The sequence below is a fragment of the Stegostoma tigrinum genome, chromosome 6 (genome assembly GCF_030684315.1).
Source record: "Stegostoma tigrinum isolate sSteTig4 chromosome 6, sSteTig4.hap1, whole genome shotgun sequence".
NCBI classification, from domain to species: domain Eukaryota; kingdom Metazoa; phylum Chordata; class Chondrichthyes; order Orectolobiformes; family Stegostomatidae; genus Stegostoma; species Stegostoma tigrinum.
Genome location: NC_081359.1, coordinates 102,088,749 through 102,110,997, shown reverse-complemented (window position 1 = coordinate 102,110,997; position 22,249 = coordinate 102,088,749). Strand labels below are relative to the sequence as shown.

General features: G+C 44.2%; 1 protein-coding gene across 1 annotated transcript in view; it reads left to right on the top strand.

Annotated features, from left to right (window-relative positions):
- mxra5a (matrix-remodelling associated 5a) overlaps positions 1 to 22,249 on the top strand; it is a 42,543-nt gene that overhangs the window by 6,403 nt on the left and 13,891 nt on the right. The window contains exons 3-6 of the mRNA XM_048533636.2: positions 95 to 224; positions 3,039 to 3,429; positions 5,143 to 9,930; positions 18,103 to 19,012. Coding sequence (XP_048389593.2) covers positions 95 to 224; positions 3,039 to 3,429; positions 5,143 to 9,930; positions 18,103 to 19,012 — 6,219 coding nt within the window. The remainder of the gene's footprint in view (positions 1 to 94; positions 225 to 3,038; positions 3,430 to 5,142; positions 9,931 to 18,102; positions 19,013 to 22,249) is intronic.

Below are 22,249 nucleotides of genomic sequence, written 5' to 3'. Positions count from 1 at the left end.
GAGTACAGGTAGGCCGTGGTGGGCATTAGTCAGTGGATAGGTGGGAGAGAAGTTAATCTGCCAGAGAATGATCTGCATCTCTGTTTTCTTGCAGCTTTAACAATATCCAATCTGTGACCAATTCTTCGTTTCATGGACTGGAAAAGCTGGAGCTTCTGATGCTGCATGGCAATGATATCCACACTCTTATGGATGGAACTTTTAAAAGTTTGCACTCGTTGCAGGCAAGTGCTTACTTCGTGGAAATAGATGCTTAAATTATCACATGCATTTAACATTGAACTTATGCTTTCTTTTTATCTTTGTACATGGATTAATGTCACAAATACATGTTAAACCAGGCAAGGCTTGGAAGGATGTTTGAGTGAAGACCAGCTATTCAGTCACATATTCTTCTCCTTCGGAAATTGGGTTGATGGTCCAAATATTGATCGTTGACGAAGTTGTGCCAAAGATTTTTAATCAACATGTAAACTAGTACATGTTACATACCTGGGATTGGAGGATTTGAGTTAGATGGAGAGGTTAGATAGGTTGGCATTTTATTCCCTGGAGTATAGGAGATTAAAGGTGACTTTAGTGAGGTTTATAAAATCATGAAGGGCATAGACAATGTGAAAAACAGAGGTCTCTTCCCTTGGGTAGGGGAGTCCAAAACTAGAGGACATAATTTTCAGGTGAAGGTGAGAAAGATTTAAACAGGACCTGATGGGCAACGTTTTCACTCAGAGGGCGGATAGTGTATGTAATGAACTGCCAGAGGAAGTAATAGATGCGAGGGCAGTTTCAACATTTAAAAGACATTTGGACAGATACATTAATAGAGGGTTAGAGGATGTGGACCAAACACAGGCAAGCCGGACTAGTTTACATTTAGAAACTTGGTTGATATGGATGAGTTAAACCAAAGGGTCTGTTTCCATGCTGTATCACTCCCGGGCTGTGGCTATTCACCTGATGCTTCCTTTTCAGCAATACTGAAGTGGCAGTGTCTACACTGGTGCACTGCATATCGAAGTGACTTGCTTTCTATGCCGCCTGTTTTCCCTTCTGCTCCACAATCTCTTTACTGAACACCACCTTTTCTCTTTCCTGCTCTCATGGGTGACCTGAGACATTAACTCAGTTTCTTTCAGTATAGACGCTGCCCAATCTGCTGAGTATTTTCTGCTTTCATTTCAGGCCTCTCAGCATCTGCAGAATTTTCCCTTCGTGTTAGAGGGTTACTCTTTGTCCCTTAATCTACAACATTGAAATAGATTGCTAATAGCTGGGGTCTAAGTACTGATACTTAAGATACCTCACTGTCCTCCCAACAATAAAAATTTCTTCATATAGCTCATTTCAAATCATAAATTATGGCAAGGCACTCCACTGAAACAAGCTAAAACAATGGATGAAATTGAATCAGAGATGGAGATAATAGGACTGATGAGAAAAACTTCTTAAATGATGTAGGTTTAATGAATGTCTTTAAGGTGTAAGGTGGTTCAGAGGCAAGAGAATGGACAGGGAATATCCAGAGCTTGAATTTAGGCAGATGATGGCAAAGCTGTCAATAGTGGAGCATAATAATTGGTATTTTTTTCATTCATTCATGGGATGAAGGCATCACTGACTAGGCCAGCATTTATTACCCAAAGGGAAGTTAAGAGTCGACCACATTGCTATGGGTCTGGCGTCACATGTTGGCCAGACAAGGTAAGGATGGCAATTTCCTGCCCTAAAGGACGCAGCCAGAATTAGAGCAATGCTGATGTCTTGTAGGACTGAGTGGCTGGAGGAGATTAGAGAATTGGGAGGAGCAGGGAATGGAGAGACTTTTGACAACAAGGTAAGCATTTTAAAATTAAAACATTCATTGATCAGGGCCCTGAAGTGGGTCAATGAATATAATGTGGAAATAACTCATTTATTCTTAATTTTTTTTTCTGCCCATGAATCAACCCCAGCCCATGCTGAAAGGTTGCCTGTCCTCTCATGATCCCCGATTTTGTGGAATAACTCCTGTGTGGCACCTTATCATTTTCTTTCAAAAATCTGAAAGCACTGCATTTAATGATCCCTCCTCATTGACCCTACTAGGCTCCAACTCAAAAAGCCTCCGACAGACTTAGCCTTTGTCATAGTTCCTCACTGACCCAACCCTTTTTGTTGACTCTACCCCAATCATGTTAGCATTTAATAGTATTGTGTTACCACAGACCTAATAAAAATCACCCTACTCTATTAGATATTAGATTCTGATATTAGAAAAACTGACCTTAGTTTTGTATTTCCTTTCATCCTTTTTTCTGGAATAGCAAGATTAGATTTACTACCTTCTAATCATTGAGGAATTCTTGGAATCTAAGAAAAACATCTGAACAGTCAAAGGTAAATAGATGATTCCTCTTGTGAGGCAGTCTAGAGACAGAGGTCACAGTTTCAGGATACAAGAGTAGCAGATTTAAAACAGAGATGAGGAGAAATTACTTCCCTCAAATAATCATGAATTCTGTGGAATACATTACCCCAGTGTGTGGTGCATTGAGGAAATTTAAGAAGGAAATAGACAATTGTTTAATTAGTAGCAAGTTGAAGGCTTATGGGGACCAGGCAGGAAAGGGTAGTTGAGGCTGAGATGAGATCAGCCATGAGTGTATAGTATGATAGAGCAGGCTGAATTGTCCACTCCTGCTGCTAATTCTTGTGTTCTCATGTTTTAGACAGAAGACGGGTATTCACTTGTTCCCTGGATTCTGTTCAGTTTGCTCCTTGTGATTAACTTTTTCAGCGTTCCCTATTAGTGTCTTTTCTCTCTAATGCTTCCTTCCTCTGTCCCGTTTAGCCCCTCAAACCTCCCAAGATGATCCAATAAAGTCCAGTAAATCTCTGTGCGGCCATCGCAGGAACAGCTGTCTCAATGGCCTGAGATAGTTATGCATGTATTTCTCATTAATATTGTGCTTTGGTATACATCCATCTTCGTGCTGAACCAATTTAGTCTTTTTACGAATCACCCCTTATTGTTGAACCTAATTATCTTTCTCTTTTAGGTACTTAAAATAAGCTACAATAAACTGAGTTCCATAAAAGGGCAGACATTTCGGGGACTGGTGAATTTAGTACGCTTGCACTTAGACCACAACAAGATTGAGTTCATTCAACCGGGTGCTTTCCATGGACTGACCTCTTTGAAACTCATCCATCTTGAAGCGAACCTGTTGAGGCAAATCCATCCCCGCACCTTTGTGACATTCTCGTTTCTACAGCATTTTACGTTTTCATCAATAAAGCACCTCTACCTCTCTGAAAACCTCATTCAAACACTGCCCAAAGACATATTCCATTCAATGTCCGAACTGGAAAGCGTCTACCTCCATGGGAATCCGTGGTCATGTGACTGCAGGTTAAAGTGGCTCCTGGACTGGCAGAAAGAGGCTAGAGGTAATCAGTGACTTTACACCAAGTGGGAATGTAGATGTTATTGTTGCCTTCTGTTTCTTTACCAAGGTGAGGATTGGCAGTGCTGGAATTGGAGAAACCCCCAACCTCAATCCTGGATGAGGTGTGTTGTGTATTATTCATGTTTGATTTTTCTTCTGGCTCTGCCGAGATCGTCAACATGCAAGAAATTTTTATTTGCAGTGGTTTAAGTATCTCTGCAGTCACTTGAGGGATATTGCTATATGGGAGGTGGCAAGGCTGGCATGATGGGCACTTTATAAGGTGGGTTGGTGATGTACACCGACCCACCACCTCCTTGATGCCACTACAATGTAGCTAAGGGGCAGGTCCATAATCAGCCATTCTGTCTTGCCACCAAGTAAGGCCTTTATGTGGCCACTTAGGAATCTAAAGTGAGCTTAGTCCAAAAATGCCAGAATTAACTCAGCTGTAGATGTGATGTGGCATGCCCAATAGGTCAATTTGTGGAGGCAGCCCATTGAATGGGAGGGGAAGGGATATTGCAGCGTCATGTCTTTGACAGTAAGACCATAAAACATAGGAATAGGTGTGGACCATTCGGCCCCTCGAGCTTTCTCTGGCAATCAATAGGATCATGGCTGATCCAACACTGCTCACATTCACTTTCTTGTCCTTTCCCTGTAATCCTTGATTCCTCTCGTGATTAGGAATGTATCTATCTCAGGAGTAAACATACTTAAGGACTCTACCTCTCCACAGCTTGCTGCGACCAGGACTAAGGCAATTGGAGCCCACTTGAGGGAGTGGGCATTGGACCATATCATCCCCAAAGCTCTCTCTTCCAAAGACCCTTTTCTGAAGAAGGGTCCAAACCCAAAATGTCAGCTTTCTCGCTCCTCTGATGCTGCCTGGCCTGCTGTGTTCCTCCGACTCCACACAGTATTAGCCAAAGGGGAGTGCTGACTGATTAGCTCTCTGCACACTCAGAAGAGAAGGAAAGAAAGGTTGGAACTGGTAAAAGAAAAGAAAAATGCCAACTAAAAGAATTGCGGATGCTGGAAATCAGAAACAAAAACAGAAGTTTCTGGAAAAGCTCAGCAGGTCTGGCAGCATCTTTGGACAGAAATCAGAGTTAATGTTTCAGGTCGAGTGACTCTTCCTCAGAACTGATGGTAGCTGGGAAAATGTCACTTTATATGTAGAATAAAGGGTAGGGGAAGGGGAGAAGGAGTGAAGGATAGCTGGAGATAAGAGACCAAAGAGAGAGAAGAGCAGTTGGACGCACACAGGAGTGAATAATGATCTAGCTGGGAGGGTGAATAGCTGTTAATGAGGACTGTTAGTAACTAACAATGGGTTGTTAACAGTAGCTTACGTGAAAACAAGGCCTGGTGTGTGGCAGTTGGGGTAAGGATGTGAGAGAGCTCATGCCTTAACGTTATTGAACTCAATATTGAGTCAAGAAAGCCGTAGGGTCCCCAAGTGGAAAATCTAAGTGCTCCTATTCCAGCTTATGTGAGGTCAGCTGGAGCACAGAAGCAAGCCGGGGATAGAGATGTTGGCCAGGGAACAGAGCAATGTGTTGAAGTGGCAGGCAACTGCAAGTTCAGGGTCTTTTTTGCAGAAGAAAAGAAAAAATGACCTTTGCTCTTAAAAAGAATTCAGGAATTGGCACTCTCCAGTTCTCCCTTTTATCAAATTCAGTGATGGGTCTTTTCTTCCTATTCACAGGTGTGGTTAAATGTAAAAAGGACAGAATGTATCCAGGAGGCCGAGTATGCTCTCTGTGCTCGGAACCCAAACAATTTACCAAAAAAGAGCTTTTCAAGCTGAATTCCAATGCCCCCACTTGTATGAAGCCCACAATCATATCCCCATTGAAGAAGAGCAACAACAGTGAATGGGAAGATGAAGGTGAAGATATATTAAATCAAAGCTACCAAAATCCATTTGGCAGCATGACTTTGAACTTAACGGACCAGCAAGGAAACCACAACCATTTGGTCTGTCAATCCAACAGGCTGAGGAACGGTACGAAGATTCAATGGCATCGTCCAAATCAGCAGGTAGTTGCTGTCAATATGACCCTTTCACTAACCCTAACGTGCTATATGGATCAACAAAACATGGAAAGGTTGTGGAAACTTATTGCTTATTACTGTGAAACTCCTGCAAAATTAGAAAAAGACTTAATGCTGTCCAAAGAACCCAACCTGAGCTATCGATATAAACAAGTTATTGACGACCACGCTTACTATTACACTGGTGTAAGAGCAACTATTATGACTAAACCCTCATGGTTAATGCAGCAGCACATCAATATCCAACTTGACAGAAGACTAACAACAACAGACCATGTCGTCCTTGTGTTCTCAATGTTTCTGTCTCAACGCTTTCAAATCAGTGACAGCCCAAAAAGAGAGAATAGCTGGGTATTAATAAAGGACAATGATGGGTCAAAGATGCATCATGTTTTAGTTACAGGGACTATGCTGCAGTTAAACTGTCCAGTCACTGCGTCAGGGAGCCCGTCTATAAAATGGGCATTTCCAAACGGCACCCATATGGAAGCCCCATACACTAGTGAAGATAACCGTGTTTCCATCTCCAAAGCTGGCAAGTTAATAGTGAAGGCAGTGGGTTATGGCGATTCAGGTCTATATCAGTGCATCGCGTCAGTGGAAGGTGATATGGATGCAATGTCCTATCGGGTTGTTGTGCAACCCACAAGAGTCCATCCAAGCCAAGTCGAAGAAAATGGCATCACTGTACATTCCGGAGATACCATTTCTCTGCCCTGCACTGCCACTGCAGCACCAAATGCCCAACTGAGTTGGATCCTGCCAAATAACAATGTCCTCAGTGGCTTAACAAACACTACAAGTGGATCTATAGTGGAAAATGGAACTCTAGTCATTAAATCTAGCCATGTTAGTAATAGTGGCCACTACAGGTGTTTAGCTGTCAACACTTATGGAGTCGATTCGCTGACTGTTAATGTGGCTGTTATTAAAAAGTTGCATGGCCGGCCCATCAGAAAGAGGAAGAAAGACCATACAATGCCAATTCTCAATGCCTTTTTCAGAAGGGGTAATCCAGAGGCTGAGGAACAAGATGGTTCAGGTAGAGGGACAGCATATGAAAGTCAGAAGCAGGTAACCTACAACAAATACACTGGCAGAATTCTGGCTGGACGTAAACGACTTCATGCTGATGACACACATGACCGTCCCCAAATGGAATCCAATAGGAACATTCAAGTAAGGCAGGGGTCACAATGGGGCAGGGGGAAGACAACCCTCAATGGCAGGAGGCGATGGGATTCACGTAGGAGGGTCAGTATGTCCAATAAGAAGATTGACCCACTGAAGTGGGCAGACATTCTGGCAAAGGTGAGGGCAAAAACTGCTCCTAAAGTCACAGCAAAACCTTTACTCCAAATCTACAAAACAACCACCATCCCTCCAGCTACGAATGGAACTCCAAGAAATCCCTTGGCAGTGAATCGCCCAGAAAGTTTCAAGCTGGCCTCAGAAGAGGAGTCGGTTCTGGAGGAATCATCAGGAAGCAATGATCTGAATTTTTCAGAGGACCAATTGATACAAGTAAGCTCACATCACAGTGCAATAGCGAAGGATTACGATCCACCAGAGAACACCACCCTTAACAATTCCCCGAGAAACCAAACGTTTAAGGATCCTGGCTCTGCTCTCAAAAATGCCACTGAGTTTGACACTGTAGCCAAGATCCTTTCAAAGCCGGGGAATGAATCAGAGGTTTGGGAAGTGCCAATAACCTCAACATCAGCTTTGGAACAGGGTAGTATTCAGTCAACAGTGGAAGTGATTGGGATGCAGCCAAGACAGGAGTATCCAAAAGATGATGATGTATCTGTCATAAAAAGCAATACTCAGGCTCCAAAAACAGATGGACATGAGAGTTCAGCAGTATCTTGGATCACTGAAGCAGTTACTGATCCAGTAAAGAAACTTGCTTGGAAGCACTCGATAATGGATATTTCAGAAATAAACTTGAACAGTGATAATTACAGTATGTTTCACATCGGAAATGTGACCTTAGCGAGCAAAACAGTTACCACTTTAACCATGACCAAAGCCACTTCAATGATCACCAGAGCCTCCAGCCCCTCAACAAATGCTGGAACAACTGCCAAACTGGGTCCCACTATGAGACCAAAAGCCATTACAACCATGGCCCACAGCACCATAACCAAATCAACTCTCATCGCAGTTGCTACTACCATTCCACCCACCGCTACAGTCAAAGCAACTACTGGGAAAACCAAAGTGCCCAGGATGATGGTAAAGCCAACTGGCACTGTGAATGCCAATGCTAGGGCTAGCCAAAGCCAAAATACCTCTATTACTTCTCGAAACTATCCAAAGCGAAGACAGCCTGGCAGAAGGAGGTATCGGCCGAACAGGTATAGGCAAAGACAACATTTATACCCAATAACCAGGGCCAAAGAAACAAAATCTACCCGTGTAAATATGACATCAAGCACTTGGCCAAGTATGAAAGCTGTTCCAAGAGAAATGAATCATGGCCAAATCAAAGTCAACGCTACATTGGAAAGGGAACCAGATTCAAAGTTAGTTTCTCGCAAATTTAATTTGCCTGCTTTAGAACTACTCACAACAAAGGAACCAAAACTAAAATCAATGAATGTAATGACTATTGTAAAATCTTCACATCAACCCAACCATTCAGAAGCACCTATTACTCCAGGGCCACAAACTTCAGTGTCACATCAACCAAAATCATTAATTTCAACAAAACAGACAATACTTGAAACTACAGAAGCCACTTCCTCAAAGCTTCCTGAGCCAAACCCAACCAATCTTGAATCTTTAACCAAACCAACAAAACCATTGTATCTTCAAAAAGATTATAAGTTGCACAATGCTACAAAACTTGATGCTACAACCATATCACCTCTGATATCTAATACATTTGGAAAACCTACAAATCCTGCTTCTCAGTTTGAATCTCTGGGGCCAAGCAATGAACCTGCATCAACCACAACAACCTCAACTTCAGTTGTTCCAGTCAGATCTGGGAAATTAAAGGGAGTCCATGAGACCAGAAAACCATCAGATATCATCTTAAATCCAACACTCCCAATGACAGTCCTTCCAATTGCTACAACAGTTACTTTGATGTCAAAACCTGCAATAGACTACCTTGAAATATTAACTACAACCACTGCTTCTAAAGTACAGGGATCCAAGAAAACTCTAAAATCAAACACTGAGCTGAAAGTACCAACCATGACATTTTTCGAAACTGAGACTGTGTTACCGGAGGTTGAAATGTCTCAGAGAATTTCCACATTTCAAAAAATTGGAAGTGATATTACATCGAATCTACCTTCTTCACCTGACACTGGATCTCCTTCACAATTTCATGACTCAGATGTTCCTGTGTACGGAAAAGCAACAGTTAATATTGTGCCAGAGGCCCAACCGACCAAAATAAACTTAAGACGGGAGCCTACATTGCCTTCTCAAGTCATAGTTAAAATGGCCAAAGAATTTCTGCCTCCAACTATTTCTCCAGAAGGTATTTTGCCCACTCAGAAAACTTTTGGGATGGGACAAATTCAACTGGAAATCAGCAGAACATATGAAAGCACTAATAAACCATCTGGAGACCCTATAAGACAACGTACAGGAACCACACAAGGCAAGCAACAAGTTAAAGCAACATTCATGGAACAATCAAACAACTTAACTTGGCTTTCGAAGTATAAGTGGAATCCAGATTCAAATCTTGGCTCAATTTCCATTCCAAGGCAAGGGTCTCGGCTTAAATCTCCGAATGACATCATGGTAAGAGCAACACCGAAGCTGCTGACACCTGCTACAAGGGCTTGGTCCTACAATTTTACAAATGGAGCATTGTCAAAAGTTACTGGTGATCCTGAGTTGACAGCATTTCCACCTGTAGCAGTGCAAAATGCAACAAAACCTGACAAACCTTTTATCAAGTCAACTTCAGGAACCCCTTTCCAAACAAGTTCAGGGATATTTAACAAGCCAACGGAGAGGGGACGTGCTGATGTAGACAATTATTCAAAAACGCCTTCAGGCCATTCCATTGTCCGAACACCTACCACAAATCAAGGTAAACAATGGCGTCATCATGTGGAGATCCCAATTCAATTTACTAAAGAGAAGACATCCGGGTCTATACCCAAAAGAACCGTATCCATTAGTTCCCCAACAACTATACCCACCACAACTAACATTGCTGAAAAGTTTAGAAACACCTCGTGGAGCAAATTTTTGTTTCACACCCCAGTCCTTTCAAAGTTCGATGGAAACTCATCCAATGCTGCTCAACCATCTCCCAGTTTCAGGACAACAAAGAGGAAGCCAAAAATTATAACCGGGCACCCTCTAACAGTTGCAGTGAAAGCAGAGATGGATGCTTATCTCCCTTGCGATGCAGTTGGGGAGCCCAAGCCTTTTATATTTTGGACAAAAGTTTCAACAGGTAAGAGACTCACAGTCATTGTACAGCCTTAAATAAAATTCAAAAAAACCTTGCTGGAGAAACTTAGAAGGTCCACCAGCGTCTGTGGAGAGAAAAACAGAGTTAATGTTTTGTGTAATTGTGTCTCTGCTTCTGAAGAAGTGCCATACTGGACTCGAAATGGTGACTCTGTTTCTCTCTCTAGGGTGCTGTCAAACGTGTGGAATGTCTCCAAAATTTTCCGTTCCTATTTCAAATTTTTAGCACCCGCAATATTTGTCTTCCATTACTGTACGGCCTTGCAGTCAGTAAACTTTAAAAAAAAGTAAAAACTTGACATGTCTAATTATTCAGCAACACTGGTGTCAACTTGCAAAGGCTTTAGGTGAGAGGAAAGGGTTTAAAAAGAACCTGAGAGGCAATTTTGGTGGGTGTGTGGAATGAGCTGCCAGCTCATCTAACATGAGCTCCTCTAACCAAAAAAAAAGGTTCTGTGTGCCTGATTGGTAAGGTAACAAGTTTATTTTTTATTCTTTATTTTTTTTAACAGTCTCTTTGGGAATTTAGAATAATGGGAATGGAGGTCAGGGCAATTGAATGTTCCTCCTGCAGAATGTGGGAGGTAAGGGTCACCACTAGTGTCCCTGCTGACCACCTCTGCGGGAAGTGCACCCAACTCCAGGCCCTTGAAAACCGCGTTAGGGAACTGGAGCTGGAGCTGGATGAACTTCGGATCATTCGGGAGGCAGAGGAGGTTATTGACAGGAGTTACAGGGAGGTAGTCAGTCCTCAGGTACAGGAAAAAGGCAGATGGGTTACGGTCAGTGGACGGAAAGGGAACCGGCAGGAAGTGCAGGGATCCCCTGTGGCCATTCCCATCAACAATAAGTATACCGTTTTGGATACTGTTGGGGGGGCGACTTACCAGGGGAAAGCATTGGGGCACAGGTCTCTGGCACAGAGTCTGTCCCTGCTGCTCAGAAGGGAAGAGGGAAGAGGAGCAGAGCAGTAGTCATTGGGGACACCATAGTTAGGGGGACAGATAGGAGGTTCTGTGGGGACGAGTGAGACTCATGGTTGGTGTGTTCCCTCCCAGGTGCCAGGGTGCGTGATGTCTCTGTGTTTTTGGGATCCTTAAAGGGGAGGGGGAGCAGCCCAAAGTCATGGTCCACATTGGCACCAATGACATAGGTAGGAAGAGAGATGGGGATTTAAGGCAGAAATTCAGGGAGCTAGGATGGAAGCTTAGAGCTAGGACGAAAGAGTTGTTATCTCTGGTTTGTTGCCTGTGCCACGTGCTAGTGAGGCAAGGAATGGGGAGAGAGAGGAGTTGAACACCTGGCTACAGGGATGGTGCAGGAGGGGGGTTTTGGATTCTTGGATAATTAGGGCTCTTTCTGGAGTAGGTGGGTCCTCTACAAGCAGGATGGTCTTCACCTGAACCAGAGGGGTACTGATATCCTGGGGGGAAAATTTGCTAAGGCTATTCGGGTGGGTTTAAACTAATTCAGCAGCGGGATAGGAACCAAAATTGTAGTTCGACTATAGAAAAGGTTGAGAGTAGGGAGGTCCGAAATAAAGCTTCAGGGACACGAGATGGCACCGACAAGCAAGAAGTTGGTTTGAAGTGTGTCTACTTCAACGCCAGGAGTGTCCGGAATAAGGTGGGTGAACTTGCAGCATGGGTTAGTACCTGGGACTTCGATATTGTCGCCATTTCGGAGACATGGATAGAGCAGGGACAGGAATGGTTGTTGCAGGTTCCGGGATTTAGATGTTTCAGTAAGAACAGAGAAGATGGTAAAAGGTGGGGAGGTGTGGCATTGTTGGTCAAGGACAGTATTACAGTTGCAGAAAGGATGTCTGGGGACTCGTTAACTGAGGTAGTATGGGCTGAGGTTAGAAACAGGAAAGGAGACGTCCCTGTTGCGATTTTTCTATAGGCCTCCGAATAGTTCCAGATATGTAGAGGAAAGGATAGCAAAGATGATTCTCGATAGGAGTGAGAGAGACAGGGTAGTTGTCATGGGGACTCCAACTTTCCAAATATTGACTGGAACACTATGGTTCGAGTACTATAGATGGATCAGTTTTTGTCCAGTGTGTGCAGGAGGGCTTCCTGACCCAGTATGTAGACTGGCCAACAAGGGGCGAAGCCACATTAAATTTGGTACTGGGTAATGAGCCTGGCCAGGTGTTAGATTTGGAAGTAGGTGAGCACTTTGATGATAGCGATCACAATTCTGTTATGTTTACTTTAGTGATGGAAAGGGATAGGTGTACATCACTGGGCAAGAGTTATAGCTGGGGGAAAGGCAATTACGATGAGATTAGGCAAGATTTAGGGAGCATAGGATGGGGAAGGAAACTGCAGGGGATGGGCACATTAGAAATGTGGAGCCTATTCAAGGAAAAGCTCCTGTGTGTCCTAGATAAGTATGTACCTGTCAGGCAGGGAGGAAGCTGTAGAGCGCGGGAACCGTGGTTTACGAAGGAAGTGGAATCTCTGGTCAAGAGGAAGAAGAAGGCTTATGTTAGGATGAGATATGAAGGCTCAGTTAGGGCGCTTGAGGGCTACGAGATAGCCAGGAAAGACCTAAAGAGAGAGCTCAGAAGAGCCAGGAGGAGACATGAGAAGTTGTTGGTGGATAGGATCAGGGTAAACCCTAAGGCTTTCTATAGGTATTTAAGGACTAAAAGAATGACGAAAGTAAGATTAGGCCCAATCAAGGATGGTAGTGGGAAATTGTGTGTGGAGTCAGAGGAGATAGGGGAAGCACTAAATGAATATTTTTCAACAATATTCACTCTAGAAAATGACAATGTTGTCGAGGAGAATACTGAGATACAGGCTACTAGACTAGGTGGGATTGAGGTTCACAAGGAAGAGGTATTAGAAATCCTACAGAGTGTGAGGATAGATAAGTCCCCTGGGCCGGATGGGATTTATCCTAGGATCCTCTAGGAAGCCAGGGAGGAGATTGCCTGGATGAGAGCGTAGAAGGATGGATTAGTAAATTTGCAGACGACACTAAGGTCGGTGGAGTGGTGGATAGAGACAAAGGATGCCGTAGGTTGCAGAGAGACATAGATAAGCTGCAGAGCTGGGCTGAGAGGTGGCAAATGGAGTTTAATGTGGACAAGTGTGAGGTGATGCACTTTGGTAGGAGTAACCGGAAGGCAAAGCACTGGGCTAATGGTAAGATTCTTGGTAGTGTAGATGAGCAGAGAGATCTTGGTGTCCATGTACACAGATCCTTGAAAGTTGCCACCCAGGTTGACAGGGCTGTTAAGAAGGCATACAGTGTTTTAGCTTTTAATAATAGAGATCGAGTTCTGGAACCAAGAGGTTATGCTGCAGCTGTACAAAACTCCGGTGCAGCCGCTCTTGGAGCTCACAGGTCTATAATTACCACGGTTGGCTCTACTCCCCTTCTTGAACAGGGGAACCACGTTTGCTATCCTCCAGTCGTCTGGCACTATTCCTGTAGGCATTTGTCAATAGAATCCCACATTGCTTTCGTATAAGTGTCATGTTAATTCGATGTGTGGTTATCAATATGGAGTCGGATATGTTCCTGGGTGTCATCATGTGACATCCTGTGGCTAAGTGCCCCATTCTCTCACTATACATCGGAAGGGGAGGAGGCCATTCAGCCCTTCAAACCTGTTCCGCCACTCAATGAAATCATAGCTGACCTGTGATCTAACTACATTTATCTGCCTTTGGCCCATATTCCTTAACATCTTTGCTAAACAAAAGTTTGTCAATCTCAAATTTAAAATTGACAACTGAGCCAGCATTACTGCCATTTGTGGAAGAGAGTTCCAAACCTCTATCACCCTTTGTCTGTAGAAGTGCTTCCTGACATCTCTCTGGAATGGTCTGCATTTAATATGTAACTATTTCCTCTAGGTCTAGAATCCCCAACCTGTGGAAATGGTTTATGTTTATCTAGCCTGTCTTTACCTGTTAATGCCTTGAATACTTGGTTCAGATCACCCCTAACCTTCTAAATTCCAGAGAAAACAGGCTTAATTTGTATAATCTTGCTTCATAACTTAACCCCTAAAGTCCGGTCATCAGTAGCCATTAATTAGCTATGATAGCCAGACTTGTTGTACATCAGATTCCCATGTAACAGCTAATGGTTCCTTCATTACTTGATTAGGTGGTCGACTATTCTGTCTTTAATTGCATCCTCAATGATTTTAGGGCTAGTAAGTAAAAATGCACTGAGCTATTACTTAAAATAAACATTTTGCCATTCACTGGATGGCACAGTGGCTCAGTCGTTATGCACTGCTGCCTCACAGTGTCAGGGACCCAGGCTCAATACCACCCTTTGGTGACTGCCTGTGTAGAGTTTACACGTTGTCCCTGTGTCTCTGTGGGTTCCTTCCCACAGTCCAACAATGTGTAGGTTAGGTGGATTGGCCATGCTAAATTTCCCCGCAGTGTGTAGGCTAGGTGGCTTAGCTTGAGGAAATTACAGGATGGGATGCTGGGGAGAGTGGTGGATGTTTTTCAGAGGGTTGGTGCATACTCAATTAACAGAATGGCTCCTGTCTGCACCGTAGGGATTCTGCAACTTTTTTTCTCCCTCCAACAACCCAGAAAGTAGTGCCCTGGAGTTTGGTCATTCCTTCCAGGGAACTACAGGGCAATTCTGAAAGTTTGGCAAACCTTGGTTTTGTGGTAGAACATGTAGTTCTGAGACAAAGTTGGCCTGGATTTAAGCCCAATGATAGACATAATTGAGGCTAAGATGGAGTGCTATGTTATCAGGTGCAGAACTCTCAGTGAAACGCTCAAGCAGATTTGAAAATATTCTATGGAACAATTTGGAGTTATCATGTCTTCATGCACTCATCATGTCTTCATAACCTTTAAATTGCCATTCATTGTTCATGAAGTATGTTGGATTTGTCATAAGGTCTATGTAAGTGACTGTAGTTGCTTAACATTGCATGAGGTCAATACACTTTATCAACATGAATCCCCAGATGTTGGATCATAGAATCACTACAGCTTGAAAACAGGCCATACAGCCCATTGATGTCACGCCACCCCTCTGAACAACATCCCACCCAAACACATCTCCGTAACCTGTCCCTATAACCCTGCATTTACCATGGTTAACCCACCTTGCCTATAGATTTCTGTACACTGCAGAGCAATTTTTCATGGCCAATCCACCCAACATCTTTGGGCCGTGACAGGGAACGCTCGCAGACATGGAAAAAATATGCAGATTTCACACAAACAGTCAGCTGAGGCTGGATTTTAATTAAGATTCTAGATTATCAAGGGGATCAGGGGTTACGGGGAGAAAGCAAGAGAATGGGGTTGAGGAACTGATCAGACATGATTGAATGGTGGAGCAGTCTCAGTGGGTCGAATGGCCTAATTTCTGATCCAATGCCTATGGATTTGAACTTGAGTTTGTGGCATTGTGAAGCAGCAGTGCTAACTACTGAGCCACCATGCCGACCCTAATCATATGAGATAATTTTTAGCAGACTAAGCTCATGGAATTGAAAACAAACTATTGACCTGATTAAGACTGAGCTGAGTAACAGAAGACAAATTGTATAGAGAAAGGAAGGTTACACTCATTGGCAGGATGTTACTGCTGGACCTGCACCAGAACTGGAATTGGGGCCACAATTACTCACCATACCTTTCCATGACAAAGATCAATATTCTGGGAGTTTCCAATGAAAAACTGAACTGAACCAGCCATATTTACATATAGAATTGAGACATTTTTTTGGTAACTAGAAGAGCAGGTCAGAGGCTGTGAGTTCTGAGATGAGTAAAGCACCTCCTGGTTCCCCAAAACTTGTCCATCATCTCCAAGACACGAGCCCAGAACATCTCACAAGGACTCAGCAGTTATTGACGTTAATGTTAGATGCTAAAGTTGCCAAATAAACATCTATGCAGGGTTTTCTCAAGAGATCTTCTTCAATGGAATTTGGTCATTGCTAGCTAGATCAGCATTTGTGCCCATCTTTAATTGCTCTTGAGAAGATGGTTTGAGTTGCCTTCTTGAGCTGCTGCAGTCCAGGTGCTGTAGGTACGACCACAATCGCAGGGGAATTCCAGAAGTTTGAGCCACCAACAGTGAAGCAGTGGAGCACAAGAACATGAGGTGTGTGAGATGCTGGTTAGTGCTTAACTGGAGAACTGCATGCAATTCTGGATGCCCTACTTTAGGGAGGATGTGAATGCATCAGAAAAATACAGAAGAGATTCGCAAGAATGCTTCCAGCATTGAGTGACTTCAGTTTTGAAGATAGATTGGAGCAGTTGCCCATAGTGCTTTCTTTGGAGAGGTGAAGGGTAAGATTTGATTGAAGGTTTTGAAGTCATGACAGATCTGGGTAGAATATGTTGAAAGAAACTGTTTCCATTTGTAAAAGGATCAGGAACAAAAGGGCGCAGGTTTAAATAAATTTGCAAAGAAGCAAGTGTAATATGAGAACTAGAAGTATCATTTACGCAGCAAGTACTAAGAGTTTGGAATAGATTGGCTAGATGTGTGGTGGAAGGAGATTTAATTGAGGCGTTTAAGAGGGCATTACATGAATATTAGATAGACGATATACAGGGTCCTGGGAAAAGGGTGTGCATTCCAAGACTGAGAGCAGATACAATGAGCTGAATGGCCTCAATCTACACCATAACAGTTCTATGATTCTGTGATAAGCATATAGTTCCAAGTCAGGGTGGTGGGTACATAGAAGGGGAACCTGCTGGCAGTGGTTTTTCCATGCCTCTGCTGGTCTTGGTTTTCTGGATGTTGCAAGTCGTCAGTTTGGCAGCTGCTATCAGAGAACCTCAGCAAATCACTGAATACCTATCAAGGGTACAAACTACTGCCAACATGTGGTTGCAAATGTTGGTGTTTTATCATCCACCTGTCTGTACAACACTGTCATGACAGGTGGGGTGAGCTGTTTAAGGGAATATATCAAAAGAATCTGATTTTGGGATCCTTACTGATACATCCAAGATTATTTTGAGGTTTCAGAGATTGTGGGAACTGCAGATGCTGGAGAATCTGAGATGACAAGGTGTAGAGCTGGATGAACACAGCAGGCCAAGCAGCAACAGAGAAGCAGGAAGGCTGACATTTCAGGCCTAGACCCTTCTTGGCCTGCTGTGTTCATCCAACTATACACCATGTTATCTCTCTTCTTTTAAGGTTTGACAGGATAGGTGTGGACAGTTTGCTTTCCCTTGCAGGAGAGTCTAAAACCGAGGGGTAAGATATCAAAATGAGAGGCAACACATATAGACAAAGATGAAGATAAATTTCTTCTCTCAGAGGGTAGTGGAACTGAGGAATCATTTACTGCAAAAGGCTGTGGAGTTTGGACTCAAATGATACAAATATGTGCAAAATAAGTAAATGATTCAATAACCTGTGATGTCTAACGGGACTAGACAGGATGAGTGCAGGAAGCATGTTCCTACAACATGGATTCCAGAACCATGGGCCACAGTCCTAGAATACAGGGGAAAACCATTTAGGACTGAGATGAGAAGAACTTTAATCATCCAGGGAGTAGGCTCAGTGGTTAGCACTGCTGCCTCGCAGTGCCAAGGACCCAGGATCGATTCCAGCCTTGGGTGACAGTGTGGAGTTTGCATATTCTCCCTGTGTCTGTGTGGGTTTCCTCCGTGTGCTCCGGTTTCCTCCCACAGCCCAAACATGTGCAGGGTAGGTGCATGACCATGCTAAATTGCTCATAGTGTTGAGGGATTGCAGGCTAGGTGGTTTAGCCATGGGGAATGCAGGGCGAGGGGAATGGGTTTGGATGGAATGTTCTTCAGAGGGTCAGTGTGGACTTGATGGGTCAAAAGGCCTGCTTCCACACTGCAGGGATTTTATAGTGACCCTGTTGAATTTGATAGCATTGAAAGCAGTTGTATGATATCAAGAAGGAATTGGATATATCGCTGAGGCTAAGGGATTCATAGGATATGGAGGACAAACAGACGGAGTGATGGAGATGGATGATCAGCCATGATCATTGTGAATAGTGGAGCATACTTAAAGGGCTGAAAGCATCTGCTCCTATTATATGTCATAAATTCTGTAAAAGAATAATATCCTTGCTAATTCTATGGCTGAAATTAAGTCAGTCAATATTAATATTCTCCTGTTTTTATTTTCCCAGGAGCTGTGATGATGACAAGCAGCAGAACACTGCGATTTGAAGTTTTTGACAATGGAACCTTGGGAATTCGCAATGTCCAAGTGGAGGACCGTGGACAGTACCTGTGCACAGCACAGACCCTGCACGGCACAGATAAGATGGCAACCACATTGATCGTGCTGGCACAGCCTCCACGGATAGTTGGATCCCGCTACAAGGACAGCACCGTGTATCTAGGAGAACCATTCCTGACGGAGTGCAGGGCAGAGGGGCTGCCTGCTCCCCAGGTCTCCTGGCTGCTGCCCAGCAGGAAGCTCCTGCGGACCCCTGGCTTCGGCGGAAGAGGAGGAGGCAGCTTGATGTTGTCGCAGAATGGGACCCTGTCCATCAGGGAGACCGCATTCTCAGACCGCGGGGTCTACAAGTGCATCGCCAGCAATGCCGTAGGAGCAGACACGGTCACGGTGAGGCTTCACGTGGCAGCACTACCACCCATGATCCAGCAAGAAAAGACTGAGAGCCTGACAGTCACTCTGGGCCAGGGCATTCGTGTTCATTGCACTGCCAAAGCTGCACCCCCAGCCAACATCCGCTGGATCCTTTCCGATGGGACACAGATTCGACCTTCCCAATTTATCAATGGCAACCTGTTTGTTTTCCCAAATGGGACCCTTTACATACGTAGCATGTCAGAGCGTGACATGGGAAATTACGAATGCGTGGCGACGAATATAGTTGGTGTTGCCAGGAGGACAGTCAGAGTGAACATTCAAAAACACTCAGCAACTGCCAAGATCACTGTGTCGTCTCCCCAAAGGGTTGATATCAGCTACGGAAGCACTTTGCACCTAGACTGTGTTGCTGCGGGAGATCCAGGCCCAAGGATACTCTGGAGACTGCCATCAAGATTGCTTGTGGATTCACGCTACAGGTAGCTTTCATTTCCATTTATTCTTTCATGGGATTGAGATCATAGAGTCATAAAGCTGTAAAGCATGGAAAAAGACCCTTCAGTCCGACTCGTCCATGCCAACCAGAAATCATAAATTAATCTAATCCCATTTGTCACCGTTTGGTCTGTATCCCTCTAAACCCTTACTATTCATCTACCCATCCAGGTGTCTTTTAAATGTCGTAAGCAACCTCCACCACTTCCTCTGGCAGCTCACTCCGTAAGGTACCACCCTCTGTCTGAAGAAGTTGCCCCTTTGCTCCCTTTCAAATCCCGCCCTTCACACCTTAAACCTGTACCCTCTAGTTTTGGACACCCCCACCCCATGGAAAAGACCTGGTCTATTTACCCTATCCATGCCCCTCATGATTTTATAAACCTCTGCAAAGCCTCCGACGCTGCGGGGAAAATAGCCCCAGCCTATTCAGCCTCTCCCTATAGCTCAAGCCCTCCAACCCTGGCAACATCCTTGTAAATCTTCCCTGAATCCTTTCGAGTTTCACACCAACCCTTCCTATAGCAGGGAAACTAGAATTGCAAACACTATTCCAAATTTGTTGTATTTCCATGATTGAGTGGGCAGGCCTTGTGCACACACAAGGATCAACCAGTGCCCTTCTGAACTCATACAAACAAGATGTAAGGGAGGCAGATTGCTTTCCGTACAAGGCATCAGTGAACCTATTGGAGTAGCAGATAGTGAAGGGGACTGTCAGAGATTACAGCAGAATATAGATAGACTGGAGAGTTGGGCAGATAAATGGCAGATGGAGTTCAATCCGGGCAAATGCGAGGTGATGCATTTTGAAAGATCTAATTCAAGGGTGAACTATACAGTAAATGGAAAAGTCCTAGGGAAAATTGATGAACAGAGAGATCTGGGTGTTCAGGTCCATTGTTCCCTGAAGGTGGCAACGGAGGTCAATAGGGTGGTCAAGAAGGCATATGGCATGCTTTCCTTCATTGGGCGGGGTATTGAGTACAAGAGTTGGCAGGTCATGTTGCAGTTGTATAGGACTTTGGTTCAGCCACATTTGGAGTACTGTGTACAGTTCTGGTCTCCACATTACCAAAAGGATGTGGATGCTTTGGAGAGGTTGCAGAGGAGGTTCACCAGGATGTTGCCTGCTATGGAGGGTGCTAGCTATGAAGAGAGGTTGAGTAGATTAGGATTATTTTCATTAGAAAGACGGAGATTGAGGGGGACCTGATTGAGGTCCACAAAATCATGAGGGGTATAGATAGGGTGGATAGCAAGAAGCTTTTTCCCAGAGTGGGGGACTCAATTACTAGGGGTCATGAGTTCAAAGTGAGAGGAGGAAAGTTTAAGGGAGATATGCGTGGAAAGTTCTTTACACAGAGGGTGGTGGGTGCCTGGAACGCGTTGCCAGCAGAGGTGGTAGACGCAGACATGTTAGTGCCTTTTAAGATATATTTGGACAGGTACATGGATGGGCAGGGAGCAAATGGACACAGACCGTTCGAAAATAGACAACAAGTTAGACAGAGGATCTTGATCGGCGCAGGCTTGGAGGGCCAAAGGGCCTGTTCCTGTAATGTAGGTTTCTTTGTTCTTTGTTCTTTTTTCTTAATATCTTGGGTGGGAGGTTTGCTGGAACTCTTCGAGAGGGTTTAAAGTTGTGTGGCAGGGAAGTGGAAACTAGAACAACAGACTGGTAAGACTGGGGGCAAAGGAGAGACTGAGATATGCTTAGTGCAGAGTAAGAGCAAGCAAAGGGGAGGGACTGACGGTCGGGATTGCATTTGTTCATTGCAATAAGTAGAGCAGGCAAGTCCGATGAACTAAGAGCATGTATTACTGCATGGAATTATGATGTTACTGCCATTACAGAGACATGGTTCAAGGAGGGACAGGATTTGCAGCTTAACATTCCTGCGATAGCGCTGGTTTAGAAGGGACAAAAAGAGAAGCAAAAAGGGTGGGGGTATTGCATTGCTGACTGGGGATCACATCACGGCAGTGTTGAGGATACATTGGAGGGATCATGCAGTGAGGCATTATGTGTGCAACTCAGGAATAGGAAGGGTGAAATCGCCATGTTCTGAGTTTTCTATAGACCTCCCAACAGCCCACGGGAGACAGAGGAGCAGATATGAAGTCAGATACTGGAAAGATATGAGAAAAGCAGGGTAGTTGTGGTGGGTGACTGACTTTGCTCTTTCTGAATGGAACTCCCTTAGACCCAAGGGCTCAGATGGAGATTAATTTGTTGGATGTGTCCAGGAGGGCTTTTTGACACAGTATGTTGACAATCCAACCACAGAGGAGGGTATACTAAACTTCGTATTAGGGAATGAGCCAGGACAGGCGACCAATGCTTCAGTAGGAGATCATTTTGGGATTAGTGACCATAACTCCATAAGATGTCAAGTGGTTGTGGATAAGGACAAGGGTGGCCCTCGGGTGAGGGTGCTTAATTGGGCAACAGCCAATTATATCCACATTATACAGGGACTTGGGAATGTGGATTGGGAGCAGCTATTTGAGGGCAAATCTATGTCTGGCATATGGGAGGCTTTTAAAGACCCGGTTGATTAAAGTGTAGGACCTGCATGTCCCTGCAAAACTGAAAGACAGGAATGGCAGGATTCAGGAACCATGGATGACATAGGGAATTGTAAACTTAGCCAAAAGCAAAAAGGAAGCATATGACAGGTCTAGGTATCTGCAAACTGATGAAGCCATTGAGGAGAATGGAGAAATTAGTAAGGAACTTAAACACAGAATTAGGAAGGCTAAAAGGAACCATGAAACGTGGTCAACAGACAGGGGACAAGGAGAATCCTAAGGCTCTTTATGCATATATAAAGGAAAGAGGGTAGCAATGGAAAGAGTAGGCCCACTCAAGGACAAAGGACGGAAGTTATGCGTGGATCCACAGGAAATGGGAAGATCCTTAATGAGAATTCTGTATCAGTATTCATTGAGGAGAAGGATATGACTGATGTTGTGGTCAGGGATGAGTGTACAAATACTCTAGAGAATGTCAATATATTGAACGAGGAAGTTTTGGGAACCCTAAATTGCATTACAATAGGCAGATTCCCAGGGCCAGACGGGATCTATTCCAGGTTGCTGCAAGAGGCAAAGGAAGAAATGGATGGGTCACTAGCAGATACCCTCACATTCTCTTTGACTACAGGTGAGCCCCAGAAGACTAGCGATTAGCCAGTGTTTTTCTCTTGTTTAAGAAA